Genomic DNA, 24,144 nt, shown 5'->3' on the forward strand with positions numbered 1-24,144 from the left:
GTAGCATGACTTTCTCAGTATGGCTCCAGAACATTCCTCAGTACACACGTATCTGGAAGGAATTTTCCATGGACTCCTTGACAGCCTGTAGCCTATATAAATAATTGAGTCTTAGCCCAGCTTTTATCTCAGTGAGGCTCTTCCATAGTGTCTTTCTAACATAACTTAATGCTGTATCTTAAATGTAGGCCTCATTCAGCTTTATCTTTCAGAGCATGTTCAATGTGTCATGCACAAAGCTGGCCATGGATATTCTTTTCATTTTAGCCTTTGTGTGTGTTCAGCTGCCCTTTTCAGTTCAAACTGAAGTCGTCTAAAGCTCAAGGTAAGGAATTTGGACATCACAACTCTACGCACGTAATATGCATCTTTGCCACAGCCAAGCCCAGTTCTTATTCATGTGGGACACTTTCTTAGACCCAGAGGTCTAAACAGAATTTCAAGTAGTAGGTTCACTGTTTGCTTGGCAATTTAGTCCAAGACCAGGGTTAGTCCATATATGGGAAACCAGCATTTTTGTGTTTATACAGACAGTTCCTTGTCAGTAAGTCATTAAACGATCTGCAGGTTTTTCAGTTTCTCAGTGTTCCAGTTACACTGGCTCATTATTGTCATTTGTCTGTAAAATTACATTGCATTTATCTTTTCAGGACTGACTTTTTCGGCACTCTAAAATGTTTGTGAAATTCAGTAACAGCTGATATAAAGTCTTTTTTTGCATCTCTGGTGAGCTTGCCAGTTCTAACTGGTATCTAACAATACCAGTATCTTCTTTCTTTTTCAAGATATACTTTCACACCACTGCTATATATACAGCTGTATGTAAACCAATCAATCAATCAATAAATACTTGAAGGCCAATAAATTATATCTTGTCTTATATATGCAGGCTACTCAATTTCTGTTGCAGTTTTGACTGAATTTCTCTTAGCACTGAAACTACTTGCTTAAGTTTAATGAACAGCTCTTTAAATAACTGGTTCACCGAAAAATAATATTTACACAATTTCCCCTTTACTCCAAACAGAGTCGATTGACCAAGACAAGTTTGGTGTCTAAATTTTTCTTCTATAGTTTTAGAATGGAGTTACTTACATAATAATTTTGGGCATCATAGACTTCAATGACTTGTTAGCTACATTAGTGTCGTAGCTCCAGTACAAAACTAAAGAGGCAAACTTTAGACACCAAATCTGTCTTGGTTAGTTGACTATGTTTGGGGTAAGGGGGTAAATTGTGTACATTTGATTTGTCAGTAAACCATTCCTTTAATGTCTGTGTGGACAGAGTGGAAAGTAAAAAGCCATAGATCATCTTCTTAGTCAACAGAAATACACTTGGTGGATCTAATAAGAAAACTTAACACACAAAGGCCAAAAAATGAAACTGTTCACTCCAGACACACTTTCCCAGTGAGAGATACCCTTATCCTCCCAGATCAAAGGCCACACACAGGGCTCTGCTGTAGAGGTAGTCTATTTGCTCTTAAATCCCTCCATCTATCCGGTCACATGGCGCCTCTTCTTCCCATCATGCCTCTCCGTGTCCCGAGCACTCCGACCGCGGTGGCGCTGATCTAGCAGGCGGCGCTGAAGGAGGAATTACGGGTGAACACTGTTTTCCTTGGATAACACAGGAAGGCTTTTCATAGCTAACGTTAGGCAGCAAATTGGATAGAAGCGGTCGAGCTGTGTCCAAAAAATGGACCAGAACTGAATTTGCTAGCTGAAGCTGAAGCTGGAGCTGGAGCTAGGCGAATTAGCCCGTAAGATAGCGGGCGAGTGGACTGGATTATCTAATGCTAACTGGCTAACTGGCTAACTGGCTAACAGGATACGGCGTTCAGCGTTTGTGAAAAGAGTAACGGTAATTCAGTCTGTGTGAAACTTGCAGACAGCGGTACTGGGCATTAAGTGTGTCATTATGGTTGAAACAGTTTTTTTAAACAGAGACTGGGTAGGTAGCAGCACAGCTTTCTGTCCAGCACACACGTTATTAGTACGTAGCCCGGTAGGTAGCTAACTAGGTTAACATTAGCTAGCACGCTAAAGCTTCGCTTTGCTGCTGTTATTTAGACTTAGACACGTCTGCAAATAAACATGCAGAATGAAACAAAAGCCGCATTGCTTTTTACTACAACGTCTGAAATTCTGTCACCTTAGGTTAATATTCTCTTCTTTAAGCAACTGTACTTCCTTATTGTGTTAACTAGCTAGCTAGGTTAGCTATATTGAGTAGCGTAGTTGTCACCTCTTTAGTGTCAAAGTATGGCATTTACCTGTTCATAAAAGGCCCCATTTAAACATCCATGTTGAATCATTTTTTGTGCTATGTTTACCGGCTAACTGCTCGCGTAATCTTCTTTGGATAGCAGCTGATTGTTTTATAATGCAGTACTAAGCCTAGTAGACACATGAAACGTTTTTTCTCTTGTCCACAGATTGTATTTTCTGTTCTCTGAGGAGTCCTGATCTTGGAACCAGAGCATGGCAGCATGAGAACTTGAAGGGCTTCATCTACACAAGGGCACTGTTTTAAATCTGGATGACGGCAGTTCAGCATTGTCCTTATAGATGTCCTTGAACTTTTCTTATGTTTTTTTTTTATTTAATGAAACTGGCAAGAGTAATATTTCTAATGCAAGACAAGGAATCTTGTTTCCGTTTACAACTAGCCAGGCCAATTTGAATGTTTGAATAGTAATCCCAAATCCCTCTTGAGGACGGTTAAGTCAGTGACAGGCACTGAGCCGAGAAGATTAAGCTCCTATTAGGTTTAAGAGAGAAGTGGAGGATGAACACCTGTTTGACTAAACAGCCAAATCCAGACCACTTTACTCGTCCTATTTTTGAGTTTACTTTTGTGTAGAAGGCAGTCTCTTCTTTTCTCTGTTCCTCTTTTTCCTTTCCACTCTTCTGCAAAGCGAGAATAGAGGCAGTCATTGCTTGTTTTCAGCAGCTTTCGTATAGGGAAGACTGTGCTTAGTTTGTTATATTTGGGCCTCGAGAGCATAGTGACATTCAGGGTAAGCCAGCAGCCTCCTTCAGCCTGTTTGGGGAGGAGCCTGAAGAAAGAGGGGATGTGATGAGCCAAGTCTTTCTCATTCAGCCTTCGCCTCTGAACTGCTCTGTGAAAACCTACATTCACTGTGTTGGCTTTGTCTCCTCGGCCAACTGAGAGAGAGGCGATCTCGGGCGTATGAGGGACTAATCTTAGCCCTGTGAATCAAAGCAGCACACACGCATACACACAGTATGCTGCAGGAACAGTAAGCTCCCTGTTTGGGCTCCCACTGTTTGGGACCTGTGTTGTTCCTGTTTTTCCCTCTCTGTCCCTGTGGGCTTGGATGCTTGAGGCTTGAGGACAAGGGCCACTTTGAAGGAGTGGTGTTTGGCAGAGGTTTGGTTGCAGTCGACAGGCTGCTGGCCTGTTCTATTTGACCATCGTCCTCGGTGCTGCCCGCCCCTGCTCCGGAGACTGGAGCTCTATGGGAGTGCAGGAGAGGACATGAAGTCCTGCTGATAAAGCCTGCCCCCTGGACCTACTGGGGCTTTTAAGGATTTCAGATTCACGCCGTTTTCATCGTGTTGTGGAATTTTTTTGCCCGTTCAGCCCTTGCTGTAGTGCTCTTTGTCTAAAAGGACAGGATGAAGCTGAAAAAGCAGGTGACTGTGTGTGGCGGGGCCATTTTCTGTGTGGCCGTTTTCTCCCTCTATCTGATGCTGGACCGGGTCCAGCACGACCCTGCCAGGAGACAGAATGGGGGGAACTTTCCAAGGGTAAGAGCGCTGAGGGATGTAAAACACTTTACACTTCTCTTTTCTTGCTGAAGATTGTTGTTTATTTCTACAGTGTTGCTTGCATATATTTTAAAGCCATACTTTCTAAAGCTTTTGGTGTTTTTGAGTTGACAGTCTGGTAATCATGTAATCGGTTTGCAGCCCATCAAGAACTGGCAGCTGGATTTGAAGGAGCTGAATGGTCATTGTCAAACCCAAAAGCTTTTTTAAATCAGGCTAAACTGTCTAGATTGTGTTGTAGAATTTCAGTAATAAGTGGACTGCATAATGGCATGATCATACAAAAAGCCAATGACTAATGCATTGTAATCGTTGACTTCTGACAAAGTTATGCCAATATTTCAAGCACCCCAAACAATATTCAGTACATATGAATTAAAAGCATGGCAAATATATCTAGAATGTTTGTGTTAGTTATACATCAGCTACAAAAAAGGATTAGCACGGCACATAAAATAACCAAGACATGTTTGAGATTGTAGATAATCATGTCAGTCTTGCGGTCCTAGCTATCTTTGCCTGTAGAAGACCCAGTTGGTTGTCTGATCTGTGGTTTTGTAGAAGTGTGGTGGTAGATTACGCCTCCCTTCCCCTACCTTTCCTCCTCTCCATTTCAGAGCCAGATTTCGGTGTTGCAGAATCGCATTGAGCAGCTGGAGCAGCTTCTGGAGGAGAACCATCAGATCATCAGCCACATTAAAGACTCAGTGCTGGAGCTCACAGACACGGGTGCCGTCTCCCCCAGTGGCCACCTGCCCTTCCGCAGTGCCAATGGCTCCTGGGTACTGCCCTTTGACGGCAGACCCACCTTTCTCTCTGTCAAGCCCCAAGACTGCCAGTTTGCACTGGGCCGCCGTGGCCAGACTGACCTACAGGTGAGTGCAGTACAGATTTCTTGTAGGGGAGGATTTCTGTACTGTTTAAAATGTTTGCAAGAATTTTTTTTCAATTACACAAAACAAGCCTGTCATGGTCATGAATTTCTTAACTGCTGATTAACTGCAGAATCATTATGATTAACAATTTTTTTTTGTTTTTTCATTGTAAGCGACTTCTAAACACACATGCAAACTAGTCACCTTTTGACAAAATTCGCAGGTTTGAGTGATGAATATGCCATTCATGTGAATTGTGTAGATTTTTTAAGTTTAGAAAGGTAGGGAAGTCTGCTGCCAGAATTATAAGAGAAAATCCCTCTTGTCCCCCAAACACAGCACATCAGCAGTTGACGGTCATTATTCAGCGAACTCAGTGTTTAAATTTTCAGTGGTCAATCAGAGCTAAGATTAGATGTTTAAGAGGACATTTCCCAAAAATTGAAGAGAGAGAGAGCCAGGTTCATAAGCGGTGTAGTTGGTTGAATTCATTCTTTAGTTTATAATTGATGTGGGGTCTCAAAAAGAGATGTTTCATACACGTTGGCCTTTTGACCTTGGTATGATATGCAACCAATTCCTACCAACAGCACCAAAATACATATTTAAAATAAATTCCAAGCAGTTATTTTAGTATTGCATTTTAGTACTTATTTGGTATCCCTGTATTTTAGTCTCAGAATGCATAAGAACTATCTTATTAAAATCTCTACAGCTGTCTCTCAGGAATGGTCCTCCCCCAGGGGATTGGTTTCTGTCACCTTTTTCACTGCTCAGGTGTTTTACTGTCTGATTAAAGGTACAAGCCTAAAGCAGCCAAACAGGCTGATTAGCTTTCTTGCTTCCTAGCCGTTGATGCTTAGTAGCTCTCAAGTGACGTCAACTGGCGATAACAATCCCGACAACTGTCTAAAATAATTGCCATCAGGTGATTACATGATAATTGTGACAGGCGTTACATAAAACCAAATTTGTTGAAGACAGATGTGTAAAGTTAGTCTAATGAAGTTTGTACTGTGCAACTTCACGTTTCTAATAGTTATTAGAAAGCGGTAAATAACATAATGAGCAACACAGTTAGTATCCGGAGTGTGTCATTTTAAATCGAGGTATGAAAGTTGACTATAGAGCTTTGGAGTCCATAATGGAAAACTTTAAGTTGTTGTTCTGTGTACATTAACAAAAATTATTAAAGTAAAAATCATTGCACACTTGTGATTGGTGCATGACTATGGAAGTTATTTGAGTTGCTGTTGGTTTATCATGCACTTGTTGAATCTTTACTGTGAAGTGCAGTCATACTGGCAAGCATTTTAAAGTCTTTAGTAGCACTGAATGCTGGGAGACGTTTTAATATTGAGCTGGTTTGAAAGGCAGTGCTTTGTTGATGTGTCTGCTTGTGTTTGTATGTCTGTATATCCATAGATGTTGGATGTGTACTCCTTGCTGAGCTTTGATAATGTGGATGGAGGTGTGTGGAAGCAAGGCTTTGAGATCACATATGAGCCCACTGAGTGGGACAATGAACCCCTGCAGGTTTTTGTGGTACCTCACTCCCACAATGACCCAGGTAGGTAAAACCAACACACACCGTTTATGTTTGTCTGTTTTTCAGTGCGACAAGCTTTTGTTTTGGGTGCAGTGATCTTAAGGATAACTTTTATAGAACATAAATGGTGCTCAAGCATTAATGATATGTGGTGTACGTGTAGTGCAACCTTGAATCACATTAGTAACTAACTTCAAAGGACAGCGCATACGTGTCTCTCTTTAATTCATCTTTTAGCACTTCCACCGTTAAGCAGACTTGACATCTGTTATTTTTCCTTGGGGTAAAGGAAATAAATACTTTACAGCAAATTCAGCTGGTACATCAGCAGGAGCATGACAGTTCACTGTAGATAAAGTAGGTCAGGCAGTGGGAGTGCAGGTCAGGATGTGCTGTGGTGCTGTGCAGGACACGCACTGAGGATCTCTGGCCGTTGTAGAATGAGCTCCAGACGGGTATGTCAAGTGACCTCAAAATATTGAGCTCCAAAAGCCTAGAGTGAAATCTTTTCCTGGCTTATTAAAAGAATTTTAGTACCTGACACTTAATCTCCATGACCTAGAAGTGCATACTTGCGCTGTTCTGTGGAACTGGAGCCCTGGAGTACAACTTTGTCTACCAGTTTTCTTTAAGTAACAGTGCGGCCTACGTGCTGGCTGCTGCATGTTGACTTAATGGGGTTCAGCAGAGCTGAAATAGTCTCCGTCACACACATGAGCAGCCCTGCTTTGTTGTTATTCATGCTGACACAGAGGTTCGAACCTTTTAACACTGCACAGCACCATTTCCTTTTAAATAATAAAACAGACGGTGTTATTTTTAATAAGTTGTTTAGTGCTGCAGAAGTGCTGTGCTTAAGCATTTTATTGAGATTTTTTTAAAGAGAGCATTTGCTACGTTGATCAATAAGAATTGGCAGCAATAAGAACTGGTCGTGGTCATGTGTTCATTTACTGTGTTAGGTCGCTAACCTACTGTTTTCACATTGTGGTTTGAAGAACTTTTCTAAGGCACTGTATTGCAAGGTTGTCCAACTTTACTCCTGGAGATCTGCTGTCCTGCAGAGTTTAGTTTCAAGCCAAATCCATCACAGCTGGCTCTAGTGTGGTGTCTGAAGACCTGGATCAAGTGTGATGATCACTACTCTCTCTTTCTGCGCTGGCAGGCTGGGTTAAAACCTTTGACAAATACTACAATGACCAGACACAGCACATTTTCAATAACATGGTGGTCAAGCTGGCAGAGGACCCACGCAGGAAGTTCATCTGGTCTGAGATGTCCTTTTTTGTTAAGTGGTGGGAGAGCGCAGACGCTCACAAACAAGACGCATTGCGCAAGTAAGTGTCGGTTTTCAAACTTTGGGTTCTGGTGGGTCGCAGTGTGGGGGCAGATGGGTCATAAGGAATATGCATCAACGCATATTACGTGTGTTACAGAATGCCAAATTAAGAACTGTGTTCATAGTGAGTGTTAGAGCTAAATGGCTTACATCTTAATGTAAAAACCGTTTGACTTTCATTGTCTGAATTGCAGTTGTCATTGTGTTACTTTTGTAAACCAGGGATAAAGATACTTCAGTTTTGCTCAGAGTTAACTTCTGATGTGTTTTTTTTTTTTTGTTGTTGGGTTAGGTCTGGGCGATATGACATGTTGTGATAATTTGTCACAATATGCTTTTTCTGAACAAATCAAGGATATTGTCAGAACCTAAAAACACTTCCCAACTGCATGTTTGAGTACAGAGAAAGCCTAATTAGTGCTGTTTTTTGGATTTTGTGTAGCAGCACAGTATGTGAAAAGTTTTAATGTGAATCAATGTATTTATAGTTTTATGTAGTGTTTTTTTTTAAATGTGATAGTTCTTTGTCTTGTCCAATTTATTAGATGTTGTGTATCGTGAAAAGTTCTTGAAGTATCGTGATTCCATTTTTGCCATATTGACTCCCTCTGTTTGCTATATTCTGTCCCACTACTTAAACCAACTTCTTATTAGCTTTCATTCTGTAGCAGAGCAAGTAGGACACCCATGACAAAGATTTATGTCCTGTAGCAAATTCTTGTCGTTAGAAGTGGATTTTCCTTTCTGCTGATCAGATCTTCACTTTTAAATCCTCTTTTACAGACTTATCTTGGGAGGGCAGCTAGAGATCGTGACAGGAGGCTGGGTAATGACAGACGAAGCCAATGCTCACTACTTTGCCATGATAGACCAGCTTATCGAGGGCCATCAGTGGCTGGAGAAGAACTTGGGTATGCTCAAAGGACAATGCAAGCACTAAACAGTGGTAGCAAATGTCCTCAAATATTTTGCTTGTTTAAACCTTATGTTAACGTAGCATATTCCATTAATGTCTTCTTTGCCATGCTCCAATGTTTTAAATTGTGTTTGTTCAGGTGTGACTCCTCGCTCAGGGTGGGCTGTTGACCCCTTTGGCCACAGTGCTACCATGCCTTACCTGCTGAAGAGGGCTAACCTGACCAGCATGCTCATCCAAAGGGTCCACTACTCTGTTAAGAAGCATTTTTCCTCCACGCGTAGCCTGGAGTTCATGTGGAGACAGGCTTGGGGTGAGTTCTCTTCCCTTCGAAGACTCAACAAATCACACAATCAGAGGATATCCACCTGGAACCTAAGAGGCTTGTGTCCTCTTCTCAAGATCAGATCCTTACAGGAGTTTGGGAGAACACAATTGCTGTTTGGCAGGGAAAGATGGCTTAGTTGCTGTCTTTGGTTAATCAGGGCAGTGCTGTTAGTGCTCTACTCCAAGCATGCTCAGCTTTCCTGCACCGTTGCTTAGAAAAGTGAGAAAGATATGGTTGCTTGTTTTTCTACATGGAGGAAGCACATCAGCCGTAACTCTTGGCAACAATTAACCCTGGTGTGAAAACTGAGCAAAAATCCGAAAATAAAATTATGCCACCATGTTCCATGTCCAAGCTCTGTACAATGCACTGCGTAGAATACAGTCAACATTGTTTCTGCAGAAGCTAACCTGATGGCTGATCCTGTCTAGTTTTGATTCCAATAAAATAATCAACTGATTTTGTGTTCAAGAATAAGAAGGCTAACACAATTAATTAGACATGGCTTCAGTAAGCTGTTAAAAAGCTAATTCCCTTGTAGGTTTTTGAGAGTTTGTGCCAGAAGCTGTAGTACATCCAGCCAAGTGTTCCTTGCAGAATTTATCACCAAGAGTTGTACCTCTCCAAATTAATGTTGATATTTATTACATTTTTTTACTACATTGGTTTTTGACAGATCCTGAGTCAGGCACAGACCTGTTCTGTCACATGATGCCTTTCTACAGCTATGATGTGCCTCACACTTGTGGGCCTGACCCAAAGATCTGCTGCCAGTTTGATTTTAAGAGGCTGCCAGGCAGCCGGGTCAACTGCCCCTGGAAGGTGCCTCCTCGGGCTATCTCGGATGCCAATGTGGCAGAGAGGTAAGAAGAGAACACAAATGTACAAAGATCGTCTTTGGTGACACTTGGCATTTTTTTTTTGTTTTCCTCTTGGCAGACACAAGCTCTTGTATCTCTTCTGATCACTTTCCTGTTGGCCAAAAGAACCCTGGTAAAGCACTGATTGAATGAGAGGTAACAGATGGTTGCCTTCCTTGTTTCATTCTGTGTCCCAGGGCCAATGTCCTTTTGGACCAGTATCGTAAGAAGTCCAAGCTTTTCCGTAGCAAGGTGGTGCTTGTACCGTTGGGAGATGATTTCCGCTATGACAAGGCCCTAGAGTGGGATCAGCAATATGTCAACTACCAGAAGCTTTTTGATTACATGAACTCTCACCCAGAAATGCACGTACAGGTAAGCATAGCCATTCTACCATGGAAACCCTGAACAGACTTTTCTGAGTTGTTTTTCCCACATCAGAGCAAACCCAGCTAGTAAATAATTACATGTTTGTGTGGAGCAAATTATATTTCCTAAACAAGAATGTAATATAACCTGCAAATTATTCTAAATGCAGGCTTGTCTGTTAATTTCAGTAGTGCGTAAGCACTATTTACACAGCATTTTGTCAAATAAAATCAGCTTTACTCTGATCTTGGAGGTTGAAGTTTAGAGATTCAGCCTGGCTAGATAAATTTGCCTAAATTTGCCTAAAGTCAATGGTGCTTATAGTTAATGGTAGATTTTTCTGTTTCCAAAGGCCCAATTTGGCACACTGACGGACTACTTCGGTGCAGTGTATAAGGCTAATGGAGTGGCCCAGGGGGTAAGACCACCCGGTTACCCTGTACTAAGTGGAGATTTTTTTGCTTATGCTGACCGAGAGGATCATTATTGGAGTGGCTACTACACTTCCCGACCATTCTACAAAAACCTGGACCGTGTGCTGGAGTCCCACCTTAGGTGAGTCCACAATCAGTGTGTAACTCTGCAAAAACATCCACTGAGTTTTTAACCACATACTGTGCCTTCTATGACAAGACTTTGTGTGACAACTTGGTATTCTTCAGCCTTTTGTCTAGCTGAAATTGGCACAAGAGAGATGGCCCCGCTTTATTTAGCTTAATGATTTAATTACTCCTTTGGCTGTAGCTTTCTTGTTTGGCAGGAATGAATTTGTATTGTCAAAAACTACCCACTTGTGTCTAGTATTCCCAAGAAAAATCAAAAGCATTTGCTCTTGCCAGGTGGCCTAAGGCTTTTCTTTATTCCCCTCCCCAAAAGTCAGCATTATGTGATTAGTTAAAAACACTACGGCACAGTAGGAGTGAACACACTCGATATACAATACACCACACTTTTATGAGCATATCCTGGATATGGTCAGTACTTATAGAACACTGAATAACTTCGTTTTATTATAAATGGAGCATAAAAAGTCCTGCTTAATTGGATTTAGTGCAGCCAAGTGTGTGAAACATAAAATAAAAATCATTGCACTCATAGTTTTTGATAGTATCTTTTTAACTGGATCAAAAGGGCCACATTTTTGTCTGTTTCAACTTATCAGACCTCAGAAAAAGAAATAACTCCATGTGTATAATGAATGTTTTTATGCCTCATTATATATATTTTTATTACATTATATTTTGTTGCCCTCTCCTACTACAGAATATTGTCATATAGAGTGTTGATTTATCAAGACTGATAAATTAAAACCAGAATAGAGATTGGTAGGTTGGTTAATGAGTGGCTCATGCAGCAAACACTCGTGGCGGGGCTAAAGTCTGAGAATATTTGTTTATGTATTACACGGTTGGTTTAACAAGTTAGTTAATAAATCACAATTTGTTCAATACACATTTAAAAAAATGTTATTTGACCGATGTGTACGATTCAGTTTCTCTTCTATGATGGATGCAGCCATGACTATTTTAGCTTTCTTGCTTTGTTGGACTGTGACCTTGCTGCTGTACCCCTGAAAATTATGTTTGTGGTTGTAGGGGTGCAGAGATCCTGTATAGTCTGGCTGTGGCCCATGCGCGCCATGCAGGGATGGAAGGGCGCTACCCCACCTCGGACTACTCCCTTCTGACGGATGCCAGGCGCGATATAGGTCTTTTCCAGCACCATGACGCCATCGCTGGAACTGCCAAGGAGGCTGTTGTCATTGATTATGGGACCAGGTCAGTCTTTAATGCCAGGCTGAGTGAACTGAAGGTTTTAGAAAACCCATTAGGTTAAGAGCCAGAGACTCTACCTGTATGAAGTGATTAACACGAAATAAAGCTGTAAGCTGCAATAAATTGTGAAATGTTTGACAAATCAGTAAGTAAAAGCGATAAACTGTAGTTTGAAAATTGCTAGTTGGACTAAATTATTAATTTTTTTTTTTTTACTTTTTTTAAATTATTTACTGTTTCTTTGTGCTTGTATAGGTTACTGCGTTCACTTATTGGCTTGAAAAGAGTGATCATTAATGCTGCACACTTCCTCATAATGAAGAACAAAGATGTCTATCGCTTCTACCAGACAGAGCCCTTCTTGGAGACGGTGAAGAGAGCAGACTATTTCTCCTTAATGCTTGCGTTATATTTATTTATGTAAACAGCATATCTTGTTTACAATGCAATCTCCTCTTGCTGTTGTGAATATGTGTGATGCGAATTTGGGTGCTTGGCATCTGTGCAGGATGATCGACGTGCCACACATGATTCCCTACCCCAGCGGACACTGATTGAGTTGGATTCCTCTCCCCGGTGAGGCTCCCTCTTAGTTTGACTGCAGACCAATAAGAGTGCAGTGTGAAAAGTTGTCATTCCCGTACAGCAAATAGGAAGGTTTAAATGAAATGACTTCATGTAATGTTGTACATCTTCAACATGCTGTACTGACAGTCCTGCACTACAAAAGAGCAGATGTGATAAATGGAAACTTGAGTGTTGCTGCTCTTGCTCAGGTACCTGGTGCTGTTTAACCCTGTGGAGCAGGAGCGCCTGTGTGTGGTTACTGTACTGGTGAACTCTGCGAGAGTCAGGGTGCTCACTGAGGACGGACAGACTCTGCCGGTGCAGCTCAGTGCACAGTGGAGCTCGGCTGTACAGATGAGTGGAGAGGTCTACCAGGTGAGTGCCTGTGTGTGACTGTAAAATAAGGCTGGGTGATTAAAAATATCATGTTGTTTGAAGTAGACTGTTATTAATAACGGTTTTGTAATATTCAGTTTAGGGCTGAGTGATTTGGGGAAAATATCTAAATGAGATTTTTCTGGCCAGTATTGGAATTTGAATGTGATTTTCTTTAAATTAAACTCCAGGTCTTGAAGTCCAGCACATCCATTTTTTCTGGCTTGAGAATTGAATGCTAAATTTAGTGTGCCAGACTGCCAGTTCAAAAGCTCTGTGCTATTAGGTTATATTTCTCCTCACAAAACTTGAGGAAACTGTGATTAATGTAAGACAGCAGCTCTTGCAATTTGAAAACTGCAGTTTTTCAAATTGCAATTGTAATAAAAAAAAAACAATCATTTAGCACTAGCTCAATGTCAACTCTGAATGGTAAACAATAAACTTATTGTTTTTGTTGTAACAGACAAAATTATCAAGATGGAACATAAAGCCTCAATAAATATAAATAATTTATTCTTCCTAATTTCATTACTGAGCATGACTGCTGTTGTGGCTTTTGAGTTGAGTGATTGACTTTTCCCTCCCTGTCTAGTTAGTAAAAGGCTGAAGTAGCATTTGTTCTTTTAGCTTTTAACTTTTTTGCTGCTAATACTGTATCAAGATGCAGAAAGACATGCATATATTATTCGTCAACCATACATTACTGATATGGAAAAATGTTACAGTCTGGTAATTGTTATCAGTCAGGGCCAGTGAACAGTGAATCTGCCATGTTTGAGATGCCTGACGTGCTTACAGTGACATGCATTTCATAAAAAGTATGTTCTTGTACAAGTGCTTGTAGCTGTATTAAAGTATCTTAAGCTTGCTTGGTAACCCAGTATTTCTTAGATTAGGATATAATGGTGTGTTTGTGTGAGTTGTTTTGTGAGCGTTTCTAAAGTGTGTGTCTGACTGTCCTGTTCTGCTGGCCTTTGGGCAGGCTTCCTTCATGGCCCGCCTCCCTGCACTGGGATTGGCTGTGTTCCACTTGTACGACTCTGTGGACTCCCCGATGACTCTGCGCTCTGATACGCTGCTGAGACTTCCTGGCCGTAGTCAGAGCGTGCGGGGAATAGACCCCCTGCCTGTGCGCTCGCAGGTGGCTGATCCTCAGCCCTTCTACATCCAGAGCCAGTCTCTCACGCTGGGCTTCTCTGGTACCACAGGCCTGCTGGAGGTGAGCAGGATACCCAGAGAGGATTGGTGGTTGCATTACAATGTTAACTGTGTTCTCAAAGTAGTCTAAACGATGTTCAGTATGTGCATTTGTGGTTTTAACTTGAGTCTAGGTTGTGCATACCACTCTGCTACTGAAATATAAATGCTCAGGAGCCTCAGGTTATACAAATAATGTTTGTCCTGTGCATCTCTGTCTGTGAGTGGTGCTTTATGCTATAAATAGTTTGATTATATCCATGTTATAGAAGATGATTGCCTTAGAAATGTGTTTTACTAAATTGGTCAGAAATGGTCCATTGGCTGTTAATTTTTGGTTAAAAGCTGAAAATCTGATTTTCTGTTTTCAAAATGTTTTTTTGGCTTTTTGTTTTGTGTTGCATAATGAATTTCTACAGAATACATGTTAGATTTTATGCTTTAAAGTTCACAGCGTCTTTGACTTGAATTCTTAGTATTGCTTTGAAATACACTTTGAAGTATTTGCATTTGTGGCTTGTAAACTTAGTAAAATAAGCATCAGAATATAATATATACTGATATAATAAAGTGTATTTGGTAACCTAGTTTTGAAACACCTTCATGCATACTTCAGCAACTCCACTTACTCTCAAAAATCTGCTTGCCTAATTCAGTGAAACATAATTGAGGGAAAGGCACCTTCAGGCCTTAGGTGCTACTGTATGGCAGGATTTTAATCATCAGCTATTTATCAAGGTCCTGATTAGTAGAATCAGTGCGCGGTAGAAATGGTGATCTGTGGACTGTGTCAGATGTAATATTGATAAACTGATTTCTGTCTGTATGGCTGTCAGAGTATCCGTCGTAAAGATGACCCTCAGGAGGTTAGGGTGCAGATCCAGTTCTTTACTTACGGAACTCGACCTTCCAAGGACAAGAGCGGAGCTTACCTCTTCTTACCAGATGGCAATGCTAAGGTAAGTTCTTTGCTCTAGTCTTAATTCATCTGTTTGTTTTGGAATTTAATTGTACAACACGGTCTAAAGCATGGCATAAAAGTTAACATTTGTTGTTTTCTGTCTCTCAGCCATACACACAAAGAGATCCTCCTATTGTGCGTGTGGTGGAGGGTCCACTTTTTGCTGAGGTGGTCACATACTACCAACACTTTCAGCAGACGGTCCGCATACATAATGTGCCGGGGGTGGATGGTCTGTCTCTGGACATCACCACCTTGGTGGACATCAGGGACCAGACTAATAAAGAACTGGCCATGCGTTTGCTCACAGACATTCAGAGTGAAGACACCTTTTACACAGACCTCAATGGCTTTCAGGTCAGTCAGACTGGAACTTCATTCAAATCCACTGGATATTTACCCTCTAATCCTCTTAGGAATCCAAAGGTGTGCTCTCCCTCACTAACACTGCAAAAGCTACAGTGGTGCTTTCTCTACCATCTTGGCAATGAATTTCTTTGCCAACAGTACACCGATTAAGCCTAGTTGTACACTAAAGTGGAGAATCCTGATTAGCAGTATAATTTAGTCAAGTGTAATTAAATTTGACTTTGAAAATCAAGGCCTTATGGCTAATTTCATACACTAAACATTTTATCCTTGATGGAAAAGTAGGGCACATTTGATTGTGCTTACACTTTTTTTTATAATTGGTTTTTAAGCCTCGGAGTCTAGTATGAATATGACTTTTAAATGGTTTATTAAAATTTTGGCTGAGGACTAGCCTATGATTTTGCACTGATGGGTATTGATTCCTCCCTTTCAGATTCAGCCACGCAGATACTTGCAGAAACTGCCACTGCAAGCCAACTTCTACCCCATGTCTACCATGGCCTACATCCAGGACAGCCAGTACCGCCTGACCTTGCACACAGGGCAGGCCCTGGGAGTCAGCAGCCTTGCCAGCGGTCAGTACCCTGGAGCAGATTTAGAGAAATATAGGGGGGGAAAGTACTTCGGGTCAGTTTTGTCACCCTGAAAGTAAAAATTTACAAGAGTACAAGTACATGGTTTTTAGTACTTGCTGATACAGAGTCTGGTGCCATCCATAGTAAGCTACATAGAATTAAGTAATTGTTAGTGTAAATAAGTACAGAAACAGTTAAATTGGTAAAATCACGATTTTAAATAAAGTGCCTTAGCTAGCTATGTTACATTAGTTACTTTAGACTGAGTAGCGTTGCAGAGTCAGTTTTGTTCCATGTTGGAAAAGCATTTCTGTACAGCTGAAAGGTTCTCTTGTCTCTTTAAACAAAGGTCTCTGTAGCACAGTGACAGCAGGAATCTCATCTGAAGCTATTGTGTTGGAGGAGCTCACTTGTGGAGTTTTGTGTGTTCTCTGAGTCTTGTTTGGCTGATTGAGCTGTAGTTGAATGTCTTCAAAAGCTAAACATGCACTGTGTGATTTTTAGAAATCGTCTTCTTAGGTGACTCGCACTGTAAGTTTGAATAGACTTATTGTGTAAGGACAAAGCTTGCGATTTACATACACTGTACGAAAATGCCGTCCATGCTAAACGCAGCCCTTACAGACAGCTCTGTCTGTAAATAATTTCAAATAAAGCTGTTTCATTCAAAATAACACACTGCACACAGAGTACTGAGCAAACCTGCTGACAAACTGAGCTACTGAGTTACGGCAGCACTGCTGACAGTGTGCACTGAAGCTAAAAGCAGGCGTGGGTGTACACAGTAGAACAGTGCGGTCTCTGTACAGCCCATGTTACAAAAGAAAATAACTGTATTACTGTTTATACCTCGTACTGCCATTCAGTCAGAGTAAAGTCAGCATAGATGGACTTTGATAGGAACATAGACCTGTTTTGCATTCGTTTTGCTAGCCTACGTGTCTCCATTGGTATGGGGGAAGTGGTTTGTGTTATGGCAGCATATGCTCGGCTTACGTTATATGGCATCAGCTGGTATTGGATGAGTTTTTGAGTATGAGAATGAGTAAATGAACACCATATCAGCCTGTTACCAGTATCAGTATTGATGCATCCTTAGTAAAAATGGTTTATTTCTTGTATTATTTCTACTTTTCACTTTGCCTCATTTGCACTTTCCTCTTTCTCTCCTTGTCCTCCCCACAGGTCAGCTGGAGGTGATTCTGGACCGCAGATTAATGCAGGATGATAACAGGGGTCTTGGACAAGGTCTGAAGGACAACAAGAGGACAGCCAACCGCTTCCGTCTACTGCTGGAGAGAAGGTCTAGCAGCAGTAGGGTGAGTGAAACTGGCCCAGCCCAAGGGAGTGAGGAGGCTCGGCCATTAGGTGGCACTGTTCCCATATTGCTGAGAAAGTCTTACTGACGGGCGTAGCCAAGTGAAAATCAATTTTTGTACTTGGCTCATTTGTACAGATGAATTCACTCTGCTTGTTTGGTGTTTTCATTAAAACGTCTTTTGATCCACGCTGATCTGAGTGAAGTAAAATGTTTGAATAGGCACAGAATGGAAATAGATTTGCGTGATTGTCTGCTTTGATCAGATCTTGTCTTCCGTCCATCACATTCTCACTGGCTTTCATTTCATGCTTACTCATCCTTTTCTCTTTATTACTCTGTTTTCATCTCATTTTCGGTGTCACTCTCTCTGTCTCGCTTACTCCCTCTCTCACTGCATGCAGCCTGTGGGTTCTTATGCCAAAGTCAGCCACATGTTAAATAAAATCATCGCTCATGTTTTTGGGGAAAGCAAGAAAGAGGTAACGTTACCACAGCAACAGAGGGGTTGTAGCACACTCTTATGCCTGCTCCCCTTTCTCCACTGTAGCTTTAGGCTAATAGGTAGTACTTCGTTCCTGTCCATTACCTTAGCTGCTTTCTATTCCGTGTGTCACTGAATGATTTAGTGCTGTGTTCACTTCTGCTCTCTGTATTATTTGCTCGTCCTGTAGACGAACTGGTGCAGGATGAGGTGTAGGGCTTTGATTAATATTTAGGAACTGATGCCAGCAGTGGGGCTTTTAGGGCTTGTAATGAAAACTGTTTTCCTATTTACTTAATTTGCCCCTTACTCCATTAGTGTAGCTGGTGTATCATATTTATTTCTTGGCTGCATTGTTTGTTTGCCTGTGAAACATGCCACCTTTATAAAAGAGCTTATGTCTTGTGTACTGTAAGCTTACTTCTTTAATCTGTGCATATGGTTCTGCAGGCTGTTGACAGTGGACCAGTCAGTTTTCCCTCCCTGCTGAGTCACATGACTTCTACTATCTTGAACCACGAGGTACTGGCCCTGCCGGTCATTCCGAAGAAACGAGGTGTTCCACCTCTCCGCACCTTCTCCCCACTGGCTACTGCACTGCCCTGTGATTTCCATCTGCTCAACCTCAGAAGCATTCAGAACCAGGTTAACTTGCACACATCTGCAGTTCTGTTTTTGGCATCCTCTACTCTAGGGGTGGGGAACTGTGTTCCTGGAGGGCTGGATTCCTGCACAATTTGATGATTTTCCTGCTCAAGTACTCCTGATTTGACTCATCAGCTGTTTACCAGGTTTAGTTGGTGCTCTAGAGCTGAGAAGTCACCAAATTGAGCTGAACTTTGGCTCTTTGTTCCCCACCTCTGCTCTTCTCTGCTGTGTTGTGCTTTTTTGTCATGCATGTACTTCATTTCAGAATGTCCACCTCAGCCTCAAACGCTCTGCCCACAGGGATATGGACCATCTGATATCTATTGCACAAGAAGCTCTCTATAACTGGTGGAATTTTATCAGCTGATTGGCTGTCCACACATCCCTGTGTACACATTGCTGTGCGCTAGTTTTCATCTGTCTCATGGGAGATACAGTTTTGCAAACAGTTGCCTGTACTGAGCGCTGTGAAAAATCTTTTAGGGCCACATAAAGTGTGTTTTATGGTGTTGCCCCATTTTGAAAATCACCTAGCCCTACACATGGCACAAAAAATGGTTTGTGCCCTTTCTTGTCAAAATATGCAGTTCTCAATGTAGGTGGTTTTTGGCCGTATTACGTGTGTCTCTAAACCCACCAGACTGTCTGATAATAGGCAGACGTTTGGCTTGTGAGACTAGACTGAATCCGTGGAGCAAAACAAAATGTGTGCTGTGAATGATGCTTTTTACATGCCAACCAAGCACAAAATTCATGCAAACATATATTTGAGTAATTAGATTTTCATAGATGTGAATTGGAGCAGCGGTTTTGTAGCTTGGCTTGTCTGTTTCTAGTTGGCCGTATTAATACTATAGTACAGTTGTGTGTAAAATTTGTGACAGTCCTCTTTCATAAGGGTGTATTTGTATCACATTACTGTATTTTCAGCTAATTTCAAGGATTTTAAAGATTTACTTTCCAAGTAATGTTCTAGGAGAGGGTCTTTTGCTTGAGGGTTTCAATACTTTGTCACCTCAGTTGATAATGTGCTAGTTTGTGTATGTTTGTATCTCAGCAGTATCGTGCTTTGTGTGTGTTGTTCACAGGACGCTCATTCGCCCTCCCCGTACACAGCTCTCCTGCTGCACCGCCTGGGACTGGACTGCGGCCTGGAGGCTCAGAACCCTGGGTTTAACTGCAGTACCACACAAGGAAAGGTCAGTCCCAGAAGCAAAAACACAGAGGGTCCCCAGTCATAGCAGCTTAAAAAGGCTTTAAATACAAGGTGCAGCAGAAGTCTATTTTGAGAATAAGAAGGGGCGAAAAGGCCTGACAAAGCTTATGAAGGCTTAAAGCCCAACTATGTCCCCAAGCTTGCTTTTTATGAATTAAATTAACTTTGGTGAGGGTTTTTTTTTTTTTTCTTCTTTCGAGCTGGTTTGAACTGTAATTTTCTTTTAAAGTTGTATTGGAATTAATTCCACAAGGGATGTACTTGTTCCATCCTTGTGTGAGTCTGATAAGCCTGTTGTGTGCTTTCATATCTATAGCTGGCTGTGTCGGCGCTGTTCCGGGGTTTGGACCTGCAGCTGCTGCAGCCCATGTCTCTGACGCTCATGTACTCGGCCGCTCCTCTCTCCAACAGCTCCATCATCAGCCTGGAGCCCATGGAGCTGTCTACCTTCAAGCTCAGACTGCGCTAGACCTCGACGTACTGGGGGCCAGGCCCACCACAGCAGCCTGCACACTGCTGTCAGTGTAGAACTGCTGGACATGGGCAGAGTTTTTCTGGCTGGCTGTCAGAGGATAAGCTTAAATACATGAAACCAAGATAATGTATTTATCAACATGGAAGTTGCTGGACCCTCTAAAAGACTTTTTTTATAAAGAGAGATTTCGGCACCAGTTATAGATACAGTGGATATGAAGAATCTTTGATTTTCCTTCTTTTTAATATGCTTGAGGTTCATTTCAGAGAATGACTAGTGGATTTTTATTAGACATGGGTGATTGATGATCATTTAAGACTTGTTATTTTTATTTGTCGTCCTGGCTGGAACCACTGACATGTATTTCCTTCTCTGTTTCTCTCTCTCTCTCTCTCTCTCTCTCTCTCGCTCTCTCGCTCTCTCTCTCCCCCCCTCTATGCTTTTTTTCTGTATCTTGCTCTTGTTGAAATTCTGGGGACTCTGTACTGTATGTAAATATGTCATTGGCTCTTCACAAACTAGTGGGACCGAGTGCAATATGTGAAGCTGCTTTTGGGGCTTATGGTTTTATTTTGACTCCATTCCACAGAAGCTGTGCTTGGAACTGTGTCGCTGTCCTCTGAGCTCCAACCTCTTTTCTCTTTTTTTGTCCTTTTTTGTACTTCAGTGGACTGTGCTGCTTGCCATAGCTGCATGTTCCTGTGAATGTGTGCTCGCTCACTCATTTTGGCAGCTGAGTGAAGACTGTTACTGTCGTCTAATGTCCGTCTAGGGACTTGCCCTACAGAACGTCTTGCTCCCACTCAACAGTCAGTCAGTGGTTGGGCCTGGTTGGGTTCTTCTTATCTTGGGTTCTCTTTATCTGATTATGTGGGATGAGTGTAGTGGTTGGCAGAACTTTCCCTTCCCTTTTCACCGGGTTTGTCTTTCACTGTTGGCCCTTTTTTGTTCCTGAAAAATGCTGGTCCCTCCAAAGTAGCTAGTGATGGATTATCTGCATTTCCTGGCCTGTAGTGCTAAGGATGGTGTAGCACAAAGTATGCAGTAGATCAGGGGTCTCAAACTCAAGACCTGGAGGCCAGCAGCCCTTCAGAAACAAGTATTTACCCTTTTCTGACACTCTGAATTCAACTAATGAAGGCATTTTATTTGTAGCCTAGCTGATGAGTTGAATCAAGTGTTTGAATGAGGCAGAATACTGAACTCTTTAGTGCTGTTGCCCTCCGGGACTGGAGGTTGATACCCATGCAGTAGAAAATGATACCTCCTATATTCTACATAAAACTTTGAAATGTGCAATATAATGCTAAAGGAACAGTGGGGACTGATATGATTTATGGATGGCACAGTGGAGAGGTAATGAGGGCAGAATATATGTCTGGTGTACTGGGGCCTGTCCCTCGAAGCAAGTCCAACTTAAGTTAGCTTCACAAAACCTAATAAATGAGACTACGGTTAACTTGTTTCACAAAAGCGGTTAAAGGGGAATTCACTAATTTTCCCAGGTTTCAGAATAATTCAGTCACAATTGGGGGGGGGGTGTCATTCAGAGTGGTTTGATGTAAAATGGTTCACTGTGGAAAAACTTGCTGACTGACTTACGATTTCTTCATAATGGTGGTGATAGGAACTGGGGGGTCACAATATCTAGACTGCAAATATAATCATTTTATTTACCCTACATGTATACTCGGAGTTTTTATATTTAATTCTGATAGTAAAGTGGTGGTACATCTGACAGGAAAAAAAGAAAAGTTTTCTTTGAGGAATATTTTGCCTTACAACACCCTGCATGTACCTCTCCACTATGAATTGTGAATGCTTTTTAAAAATACATTTTAGGACAAAACTTTCTTGTAAAACTTTTTGGGGAAAAAAAAGAATGTCTTGGGCATCAGGCAACATATTCATTACCATTTTATGTAATAACTTTCTGCAAGGTAGCTTTTAGGGGTGTTGTGTTTCTCTAGAGCTGAACGTTTCACATCAAACAACTTTGTCTACATCTCAACTAATTATGTGGAAAATTGTGGAAAATCAGTAGAATTCTCTCTTAACAACTTTCTGTTAACTGTGGTTTATGCACATGAAAGCGTGACGTTTCGGACAAACAGCCAGTCATGTGGAACATGAGGAGTCAAGCAGCTTGTTTTTCAAAGAAGGACGAGGAAATCTACGTAAATATATAGAAAGTAAAGCATTTATAACAGTAAAAAAGCAACACTGTTGTCATTTCCACCATGTTAGAGCTTATTGGAGCAAGAATGGCTTATATTCTTAATATATGCAGTGTGATTTGCTTCCTCTGCTGTCGTCTTCACATAATTCATGCCTCAAACCATGTGAAGGAAAAAAGTGACCAGAGGGGTTCACCCCCATCAGTCCCTGATTAGTCCAAGAGCTGTTTACGATCCAAAATCCTGAAGTTAGCCTGCCCTGGAGCAGGTTTTGTGTGCAGGATAAATTGCCATGGGGGTGTAGCCCAGTTCAGTTTTCCACTGTCATGAGACAGAAAATCCAGGGTTGGATCAAGCTAAACTTAGCTGGCTAAACGACAAATCCTGCTTCATGAGACAGACCCCTGCTTTCCGTCTTGTACATAGTGTGAAGATCTGGAAGGCTCACCTCATATCCCTGTGTGTATAGAGATCAGTGGATGCTGACACTAATTGCAGTGTTCTGAGGAGCCACAGCAGATGCATTGTACAATTCCATTCCAGTGGTGTCCATCATAATGTCTATTCATAGTGTCTCTCTTTGTCTGGATGCAGTCATCCACTCAATACTTACCACTGCCATTCAGTGTAAATGCATTACATTCTGCCAGGAGGAAGATGTCTGTTAAACCATGATGCTGTCTCCAGTTTTACTTGCTAACTGTGCCGCTGACCTCTGTGCACTGCTCAGCTTAAAATAGCTTACCTGTGTAGAGCTTAGCCTCAAACTTATGAATTACTGTGAAAACGGAACGCTCTCACCATTTCTCCAAATGTGCTGCTGTTGGAGCAGGGGTCAGAGGCACTCGTGAAACCTCTGGGAGTGAGTTGTCACTGCTGGTTATGTCTGAGCTACAGAAACTCTGCTACTACTACATTCCTTTTTCAAACCCTGCACATCTCCACTGTTAACTGACCAGGTCAGTGTGTGCTAAAAGTGCAAAACCAAGGAGAAGTCAGAATTAAAGTCAGAATTAGGTGCCATCTCTCCTAGAGAGCTTTAGTCCTTGATAATCACTCAGCAAATGAAGTTGCTAAAACAGCATAAAACATTTATCAAGCTTGTCTTGCTTTCCTGCTTGCCTAAGCTGCAACGTTTGTAGTTGAGGTGAAAAAAGGTTGGATTTTTTTTTTGGAGGCTGGCACTTATCTGATTGTTTTCTTTCTTTTTTCTTTTGTCTGATCTAGAATAGCCTCTTCCTTAAGCTATTTTGCCCTTCCGCTTACACTTTGTCTGTTTACCTCTTGTATCTCACAGCCATGCCGCTCCTCCTGGCCTGCTTTGCCCTCAGACCATGTATACTTGCCCTAGAGCTGTTTGGACAAGTCATTTGTAGCCGTTTCTCATTTGTGTAATATGATGTGAACAAAAAGATAGGGTTTTTATGTTTTGTTTGAGATGAAGATATATTTTTTCCCTTGCTGTCTTTATTCCCTTCTGGATGTGTGCTAATGGAGGGAAAAAATGATGCATAAAAAGAAGTGAAAATACAAAACAGCTAAAGTTGACATTTAATAAACGTCAGCCATGGACATAAGTTGATGTCATTTTTGCCTGTCTGTTTCTCTGCTATAGTCTACACATGTCCAAGTTGAATACAAAGTAAGTAAGAGAGAATATATTCTTCTCTGAAAAATTTGAGACATCACCACAGGCGTGTCTGTGCCTGTTCGTATGCCAGAAGACTTTTCTGATGCTTTTCCTAAGTGCATAGGCAGGGGGCAGTAGGGGGTCGTCTTCTGTATAGCAGTGTGATTTGAAACCGAGCGGAGGTCTTCTAGTGATACTTCCCTTTTTATCTACCACCCACATCCCAAGAACCATCACAACAACTGCAGATCCTGTCTGATGTCTCAGCCTGTGCCCCCCGCAGCAAGAGGCCCTGAGTCTTGGGAAAGAGCGAGAAAGCTCTGATCCCTGCTGAG

At 41.7% G+C, this 24,144-nt stretch overlaps 1 protein-coding gene and 1 long non-coding RNA gene across 3 annotated transcripts; both read left to right on the plus strand.

The window, feature by feature from the left end:
- Positions 1–1,460: 1,460 nt before the first annotated feature.
- Positions 1,461–3,059, plus strand: LOC118811582. The gene is made up of 2 exons (XR_005007484.1): positions 1,461–1,607; positions 2,441–3,059. It is a non-coding gene; the product is annotated as an uncharacterized LOC118811582 (long non-coding RNA).
- Positions 3,060–3,064: 5 nt separating this feature from the next.
- man2a2 (mannosidase, alpha, class 2A, member 2) lies at positions 3,065–23,761 on the plus strand. Of its 2 annotated transcripts, XM_036575894.1 has the most exons (22): positions 3,065–3,779; positions 4,418–4,675; positions 6,101–6,245; positions 7,390–7,561; positions 8,347–8,474; positions 8,619–8,792; positions 9,484–9,670; positions 9,865–10,042; positions 10,389–10,591; positions 11,632–11,814; positions 12,067–12,181; positions 12,320–12,387; positions 12,588–12,753; positions 13,739–13,975; positions 14,790–14,912; positions 15,023–15,271; positions 15,720–15,861; positions 17,047–17,180; positions 17,584–17,661; positions 18,114–18,308; positions 19,400–19,510; positions 19,844–23,761. In XM_036575894.1, exons 1-22 carry the CDS (start codon positions 3,648–3,650, stop codon positions 19,994–19,996), a joined length of 3,531 nt encoding a protein of 1,176 aa, XP_036431787.1. In that variant the 5' UTR covers positions 3,065–3,647; the 3' UTR covers positions 19,997–23,761. The 2 variants fall into 2 exon arrangements, with proteins under 2 accessions (XP_036431787.1, XP_036431786.1); XM_036575893.1 differs by lacking the exon at positions 17,584–17,661 and having other exon boundaries at positions 3,648–3,779.
- The last annotated feature ends 383 nt before the right edge of the window (positions 23,762–24,144 follow it).

Source organism: Colossoma macropomum, unplaced genomic scaffold (genome assembly GCF_904425465.1).
Source record: "Colossoma macropomum unplaced genomic scaffold, Colossoma_macropomum, whole genome shotgun sequence".
NCBI classification, from domain to species: domain Eukaryota; kingdom Metazoa; phylum Chordata; class Actinopteri; order Characiformes; family Serrasalmidae; genus Colossoma; species Colossoma macropomum.